We start from the raw sequence: 8,877 nt of genomic DNA, 5'->3' as shown, positions 1-8,877 counted from the left end.
ACATCATCCGTCGCCGGAAATAAGGCATGTCTTTTTGACTGAAGTTGATCCTCGCGCGTAATGCTCCGTAGTCGGCGAACTTCAATGCGAACACGCCGCAGTCATATCCGTTTTCCTGCTGAGGCAGGTTTTGGACGTACTCACGAGTCCATTGATGACAATCGAATCGGCACTTCTTCTTGTCCGCGAGCTCATGCGCCAAGTATTCTAGCAGGGCCTCGAGACACTCTTCGTTGCGGCCATTCATCGAATCCATGTGTTCGATACGCTTCTGTCTCAAATCAACGACAATCATACTCCAGTGCATTCTTGAATGAACAGGCACGAGGAGCATGTCGTGACCGAATATGTCGTCTCCTCGAGTCCATTGGCGAACGGCCTCGTAACCCATATCGCTCATGTAGAGCTTTAGGAAGAAAGTGTTGAAAGCATAAATTCTCGGCAGATGCGAGCTCGTTCTACTCCGTTCGACGATAAGATTGAGATACACGTTGATGATGACATCATTTAGCCATTCGAAGCCGACGAGAGTTTCAAGGTCTCTCCGAGTGACGATCAGCCGCGATACTTCGACGAGAACTTGATCCGGTGGACCCGAGAGAGCCTCCTCGATTACGTTACCTATCTCATCGGTGAGAGCTGGGATTTGAGGGTTCAATCTGTCACCGATGGCTGTAGCTTTAGCATACCCGTGATCGCCCAACGGGGGCCACGTCGGGACCGAAGTGAGTTTGGGCTGCAGTGCGACTCGCTCGTTCACCCACTCATCCCAGTTTCCTGCGACTTCGGCAGTTAAGCTTCCGTGGCCGTCAGCAAGTCCGTGGCGTACTGCCGCTAAAAACGGAGCCAAAAAACCGAGTATTCAATCACTTCTCTCAGGGGTCAATGACGAAAGACTATAGATATAGACCGATGTTTCATGTTCCTGCTCCCCTCATGACTAATAATGAGCCCGCTTCGGTCAAATGCTGGATAACACACCTCCACCGACTCTGTACTTCACGTCATCGATGAATTGTCGCGCGTGGATCATTCCATTCCGAAGTCGCCCCGAAGCCTCTCTTATTATCCTCTCGTTCTCCTTTGTAGCTCTATTTGGCGTAGAAGCCACACGTCTGATCCCATCAAAGCGTATGCTGACATTGATTGCACTATCCTGAGCAATATTGTTCAACGCGGCTGGAAGTCACGAAATATTCCAATTCGAATCCGATGGAGCACAAAGATGGATCGTTTGCAATCCCATGTGCCGCGAAAAACAAGATTTCGGTGTCAGAATTGGATGGACATACCGATTAAGTTCCATACGGAGGGGTGGGACCTCACTTCGGCTTTCAGTAACGCGTGGAAGGATTCGACACCGTTGTTGGTTCTGCACGGAGCTCCGAAAAGCGAGAGCTCATTGGCACCGATTGTACCAAGCCAATAAGCTTCCATGTATCTCAGCAGCGGTTCAAACTGCGCAGAGGTGACTCGGATTGTATGGAATTTTCCGGATAATTATGCCCCTTTATGCTCTATACCGTTTCTCTGGCTCACCGGAGGGGAATCTCACCTTCGAGGTGGCCTCCAGAGCTTCTTGAGACAGCACTGCGAAAATCGGTCGAATTGCGTTCGCCGGGAGAAGGGGGAGAGCTGTCAGAGCGACGAACTTTTTCAAGATTTCCCCTGGTGTCCTGAGGTCGGCGGCTAGACCGACTTTGGGACCGCTCGCGCGCCGGACGAGTGCCTGAGCGTAATGAAATAGGCACCCGTAGAGCCGGGCGTTGGGGAACTCCGCGCGCACCGCCGCCCGCATAGCCGCATCGAAATCCCCCATGTATGCCCGTAGGATGTCGGCATTCGTTTCTCGCTTCAGGATCTTGAACACCTCTCGATAGGCGTCGGCAGAAGACTCCGTCATGAAAGCGCAAAGAGCCATAGCGACCTGAAGTCAATCGGATATATATGTATGTTGAAGGACAGATTCCTGTAGACTCGAAAAGAGCATGAGGACTTGACGCTCCTCAGTTTTCAATGCTTACATGGCCCTGCCAGTTCCCGTGTATTGAGAATAATTGCTGACAGAAGCTTAGAGGCACCGTCTCGTAAGTTGCATCTGCGTGCAACATCTGGGCTTGGGGGAGGAGGCTCAACATCCGCCGCGTCGTCACGATCAGAGTACCGAAATTCGGGCACAGAAAACTCAGCAGTCTTTCACCATCGTGGGAAATAGTATACCCTTCCACAGCGTTGCCCTCGATTGCTGCGTGTAGTTCTCGAAGATTTCGCACTGGGGACGGTCTTGCCATCGCAGCTTGACGGTTCGCTGTGCGTATGTGACTCACCGGAACAATCTGCTTGGCCGATTCCATCGGGAGTCTGAAACAGTAGCTCGGGCTCGTGACTCCGAGTCGCAATCGGTCATGCAAGGGATTTCTCTTCGTCTCCAACATCAGATTGCGGAGATCAGAGTAGTCACCGTCTGCGGCCTTCCTTAATTGACTTGCTCGGAGGTGCTCGAGGATTGTTACGAATGTCCCGTATCCAACCTCCTCTGCAATTGTATACATCTTTGCCACGACCCCCAAACTCCGCCAGGTGGTTGTGTACGCCTGTGAGCCTGACTATCTCTCCGTCGTCTTTTATCTTCCCTCTTACCCGGCATTTCACCGGCCTGTGGAGATACCCAGGACAGATAACTTCTCAAATCAAGCTTCGGAATCATTGGAGAGGACTTCTCTGCAACATCTCGGCTGTGGGATCAACGTTTCCGAGAGCCGACTCGGATATATACAATGGACTTTCGGTCAGAGGCCCGACGCAGCGTTCGGGCCGGGCCCTGCTGACATGCCTGACTTCTCGGGCTTCGGATAATTAGGACAGGTAATTCCTTGATTCAAGTTCTGAGATAATCAAGGGAAGAGTCCTCTGCACGACTAGATTGTTGAAGATTACTCACTGTTTCCACTTTTTGCAACGAATCGTCATCGTGCCTGTTTGAGGGTTATGCAGCTCCCTATGGAAGAAGTATTCCGAGACGCCCGTTTGTCCCTCAACATCAAAGGATCCGCGAGGATCACACCAAACAGATGAGCCAAAGCGTGCGCTATCGCAGAGAGTCATTTTCTGACCTAAACGTTCCATTTTTACGTTTCTTGTCGTCCACTTCAGTACGACGCCGTCGGCTGCGTTAATGTAAATGCGTGGTAAGCTTATAATGAACTCAAGAGACTTCGGGAGCGGACCCGGAGACGAATACCTGATTCGGAGGAATCGTTTTCTTTCATATAAACTTTTCCCGGATGGTGCCGAACTCAGTTTTCCCCTATGGGGAAATAAATCGACCAAATTTCTTCCTTTTTCTTTTCTCGAAAACGGTGAGATTCAGAGAAGAAGACGCGATGGATGACCCACCTTCGTTTGTCCGAATCCTTAAGTCCCGTTGCGTGTCTCAGAGCGTTACTCCGGGACTTTTCCCCTACGGGGAAGTTTCTCTCTGAAGGTTTGGAATCGGAAAATGTAATGTAAAGGGGAGCCGGAGCTTCCAGGAAAGATTCGCTGCAGTTCCCGAAGGATTCGCGTGAATATACAGCGTCGATAAAAGGATACGTGTTAGCCGTCGATAAACTTCACGGAATATAAGCCATTTAACAGCGAAAGGTCGTTGCGCTGAATTTTCGAAAATTTGAATTACGCGCGCTTCAGCACTCGCTGACGGAGCATACATCCGCCATATTGAATCCTACCCTATGGCACAGTCTTAAGAGCGCCCCCTGGTGATTGACGGTGGACCAATCAGAAGCGTTGTACATGAGATTGTCTCATATCGCGTGACTGATATAATGGTTGTGTCAGGCATGTTTGATATGAAGAAACCCTTATAATGGTCTTTGAGGCATGTTTGATATAAAGAAAGCCTTACAATGGTCTTTGAGGCATGATTGATTCAACGATGCCCTTATAAGGGTTTTGCTAGGCATGTTTGATGTGAAGAAACCCTTATAATGGTCTTTGAGGCATGTTTGATATAAAGAAACCCTTGTGATGGTTTTGAGGCATGATTGATTCAACGATGCCCTTATAAGGGCTTTGCTGGGCATGTTTCATATAAAGAAACCCTCATAATGGTTTTTGAGGCATGTTTGATTCGACGATGCCCTTATAAGGGTTTGCTAGGCATGATTGATTCAACGATGCCCTTATAAGGGTTTGCTAGGCATGTTTGATTTGACGATGCCCTTATAAGGGTTTTGCTAGGCATGTTTGATATTAAGAAACCCCCTATAATGGTTTTTGAGGCATGATTGATTCAACGATGCCCTTGTAAGGGTCTGCTAGGCATGTTTGATTCGACGATGCCCTTATAAGGGTTTTGCCAGGCATGTTTGATATTGTAAGAACGCCGCAGATCAATTACGAGAATGATCTCTTTGTTTTTGCTACCATTTTTCGCTCTGATTTTAATTCTAGCGATGGTGTTTGGTTTGATAGTGATGCTGTGGATAGAATAAAATTTTTCTTTAGTGAAATTCTCGTCGTCAATTTCTTGATCGTCTTTTCCGGCGTTTTCCGGGTGTGTGTCATTTAGTGTTTCATCCGGACAGTCTAGATTTTTAGGAGTGGGATCGAATTTACCATCGTAATGTTGTCTCTTTAGAGCTAGCGTGTTTCCATCTAAGCATATAGTTGCCCCGTAGGTTCTCAAGAAATCTTCTCCTAACATTAGGTCTTCTGACAGGTTGTCAATTATGACGAACTCATAGGGGACAAAATTCTGACATTCATTTAGACGGATCATGAGTACGCACGAGCCCTTGGAGATAATCGCCGACCCGTCAGCGGACGTAATGCTAAGGTTTTTGGACGGACGAAACGTAACATGGTGACTTGCCAGGAACGTTGTACGAACCGCTGAAATGTCGGCCCCCATGTCTGCCAGGGCGATTGTCTTTCCGTGCTTGCTGACTTCGACGATTATTTTGTTCCTCCGGAGCGTCGCTGCGCCCTCGAGCCCCGGATTGGGCTCCGAGAGCAGCCTCGCTAGTTTCCCGAACGGGTCTTGGAGTTCAGGGATTGGTTTTGGTCAGCAGAGCTCACAGGTTTCACTGCTGGGTAGCCACGTTGTTGTTTCAAGCAGTACTTGATTATGTGTCCTTCGAGGTTGCACCAGTTGCACAACGGTATTCCATCAGGAGTTCTTCTGTTGCCGGAGAAGAAGGGTCCACTTGTTATTCTTTGGGCGTGTTGAACGTAGATCGGGGTCTTCCTTCCCGGTGATCCGGTATTCGGTGGGTTGACAGATCGCGTCGGATCGGAAGGCCGGAATTGGCCAACGGAATATCCACGCTCAGAGGAGCGGGAGCGCGAAGTTCCGGATCGGTTGACCGCGTTGATGGCCGATGTATCTGTGTCCCTCTGATTGACGAAGGGAATCGTGCGATCGAGGTATGACATGTGAGCTCTGAGTTCGGCAATCGTTTTTGGTGCCTTGCTCACCAGTGTCATAGCCTGATCTCGTGGAAACGTCTGGATCACTTTCCGAATTGTCTCGTCTTCACTGAGTCTGGAGTCGAGTTTTCTGCACAGCTTGAGGACGGACTCGAGATGTCCGGTAAATGATGTGCCTCTCTCGTAGATTAATCTCTTCAGTTTCTCACGTGCTTCTTCGCTGATTTTCGTTGTATCAGCGAAGCGGTAACAGAAATTCGTTTCGAGCCTTTCCCACTGGTCGACCTGATCATCTTCATTGTCGAACCAATCGAGGGCTTCTCCAACAAGGCAGAAGGGAGCGTTCGCGAGCATTTGGGTTTCGGTGTGCCCGTTGAAGCTCGCCACGCGTTTGAACTCGCGCAGCCAATCTGACCTGCCATTGAATTTCGGAGGTTCCTTCTGTGTTTGCACGACTAACGATTGCATGCGTTGAGAGATTATTGTTGGAGTAGGATCCACCGACGGTGCGAGTTCGGGCGGTGAGCATGCTACCCCTAGGTCGACGTTGATTGCTGCCGCAGTCATCTCTTGGCTTCCTTGCTTGGGTCGCACGGAGAACGTTACTCCGTTGGTCTCTTCACCAGGATCATCAACTTGTTGGCCGGTGGTTCTCTTCGCAGCGCTAGCCGCGCGTGTGCACGGAGGCGAATGTTGTACCGGCGGCGCCATGACTTGCTCGTTTCGCTTATTCACTACACTGCGTTGGGATGTTGATGTAGAGCATGGTTGGGGAACGATCCACAAATCTCCACCAAGATGTAAGAACGCCGCAGATCAATTACACGTGGGCCACAAGAAGTTTCCGTCCCTTTATTCCACACTCGATGCCTTACCGGCAGTACGAGCGTCTCGAACAGAACTGCCTGCGAGAGCCCGACGTTACAAGTTTCTCTGTTCCTCCTCTCTCCGTTCATCTCTCGAAGCGCGCTATTCAAGCGTATCGATTGATTCTTGATGAATATTGTCCGTTTCACCTTCGGCTCTAGATACTGAAGACCTCAGTCTGTAACGGTCACTGACCGGTCACCACTTAACCCGTTCACAGTGTTTTCAGCATGACCCATATTCGGATGCTCTTCTGTGTTCAACCCTTTCCTGTGACTCGCTATATATAAGGACAATAAACCTCAGCCAGCTAAGGGGGAGCCCAAGACTGACTCTAGTATTCCGTGTGATCATTCTAGCCGAGGTATCAACGAGATACGTATATCTCTTCACCGTTATCAGCACGAGTTGCTCAGAAAGATAAGTGATACCGTGAACCGAAGTGAAGTGTCCATCCACAATGTCCAATCCTTCGACTTCGAGAGAAAACCCCCTCTACGGCTACGTCCAAGTTGGCGAGGACGACGACGGCGGAAACACCCCGGTATGCGACAAAGACGAACCAACCTCATGCGGTCCACGACCCAGAGTGGTTAGCAGCATTATCCTGGCTGCTGACGGGAAGAACTACATCGCCTGGAAGACCATCATCCCATCGGTTCTCGACGGCGAACCGTTTGCCTGGGATGTCACCCGAGGACGCCTCAACCCACCGGATCCAGAGAAAGCAAAGACGAAGGAAGGCAAGAAATAGAAACAGGAATTCACCATCGGAAATCGAGCCGCACGATACATCCTGATCAACTCGATCCACCCCGACCTGGCTGTGACGTTGTTCTTGGACAACGCAGAAGACATTGGAGCCCAGGAGATTTGGAGAAGAATCCGGATCAGATTCCAACAATCAGACGGCACCAAGAAGAACCTGTCCGTCGCCAAATTCCTGCGCTACAGATACCAGCCCGGATCGACTGTGTCAGAGAATCTCCTAAACTACAAGAAGATCGTTTATGAGATGAACCAGTCAGGATTCGCGCTCGATGATGACCTGGCCACTTCCCGTCTGCTTGAATCTCTGCCAGCGTCCTGGGAACCCTTCAGGCAAGCTTGGAGTGCCCGTACCGACAAGGATAAACAACTGGATATCCTGACGGCTTCCATCCAAGCTGAGGCGTTGGCCGAGCTTGAACGGAGCTTCGCTGAGAACACCATTGTCGATCGAGATTTGAATATGTACTGACTGAATCTAAATCGATCGACTCGCGCGGAATAGGCACCACTGCTCGCGCTCTCATGAAACGAGAGCTGTTTAGGTTGACCCTCCAGAACTCTTCTCGAAGACTCCAAAGAGCCGACAAGAGTATCAATAACATTAGCTACATTCTCAGGTTTCAAGTAAAGCCACTGATCAACCCCATTTTATCAAATACCTTGATAACACGTGAGAATCTGGAGTAAATTGAATTACGATAGCTCCTGTAGGTTACCCGAAATCAATGTGCGTTTATTTTTTTTGGGGATGCATCAATTGTTGAAGCAGGTGTATATTTTAGATTGGGCACAAGCCCCAATCATCGTCCCCACTCGGTAATCTTGGGGCGTACACAACGCCTCCTCCGGAGCAGGCTCGTCTGAGCGCGAGATAACGCAGGCTCCCGCAGCCTTGGAGCTGCAGATTCGCACTCCATCGCCCCGAACACATGAGTAGGAGCTCAACTCCAGCATGACGTCTTGAGACCGCATTACAGGGTAAACGGTTCGGTCCGGTTCCCAAAGGCCTGTATCAATCAAGACATATTATGAGAGCAAAAAAAAAACGGGACATCATTATGGCGATGTAACCCAGTCATCCCGGATACACAGATAAACGACTCAACGTCTCAAAAATCGAGACTTCAAGATTACCTTTCAACATGCCCATGATCAGAGCAAGGAGCAGTAGTACCATCAATAGGTACTTCAGCAACGCCCACAGCCGGCTTCCAAGGATCACGCCCAACAAGTGGGATAAATGGGACGCCGAGCTGTGCTCACTACTCCTTGAGGAGGTTCCACGTTCCTCATCACACGCAGGTGCGGTGGGGGTTTCAACACAGACCATTCCAACGGCTGCGCTTAGATGGGACTTCACAGATTGAAGGGCAGAACTTGAGCTCTTAGACATCTCCTTCTTGGAGACTTTGCGCTTCGAGATCGAAGACATCGGAAATGATGAATGAGCTAACGGTGACAAACACCCCTCTTTAATAGGCAAACCCCGAGAGGGTAAATTAGAGAGTAAGAAGCGACAAAGAAGCGACAGAAATTATCGCTAATTTTCGATCTCGAAGTCGTTGCCGAACGACTGACATATCTCATGACAAGTTTGACAAAAATATGGTAAGCTCAGATTCTGAGCAAGTGACATCGAGGTGCAAATCGTCTCCAGATATCAGGAAATAGTAGCAATCAGAGCGTCTCTACTGTGCCTCAAATGTCCCTTATCTCAAGCGCTCGACAAATCTGTCGAATCTACGAGTCTCTGACTCGAGTCTGGCTGACTCGTCGGAAATAACTCAAAATTCTCATCGCATGCGAAAC

General features: G+C 49.5%; 1 protein-coding gene across 1 annotated transcript; it reads right to left on the bottom strand.

Annotated features, from left to right (window-relative positions):
- Positions 1–5,022: 5,022 nt before the first annotated feature.
- On the bottom strand, positions 5,023–6,141 carry LOC108864074 (uncharacterized). Its single transcript, XM_018639007.1, has one exon. The coding sequence runs from the start codon at positions 6,139–6,141 to the stop codon at positions 5,023–5,025; it is 1,119 nt and encodes a 372-aa protein (XP_018494523.1).
- Positions 6,142–8,877: the final 2,736 nt, after the last annotated feature.

Source organism: Galendromus occidentalis, unplaced genomic scaffold (assembly GCF_000255335.2).
Source record: "Galendromus occidentalis unplaced genomic scaffold, Mocc_1.1 scf7180000077251, whole genome shotgun sequence".
Lineage (NCBI taxonomy): Eukaryota > Metazoa > Arthropoda > Arachnida > Mesostigmata > Phytoseiidae > Galendromus > Galendromus occidentalis.
This window is presented reverse-complemented; position numbering and strand designations above follow the sequence as displayed.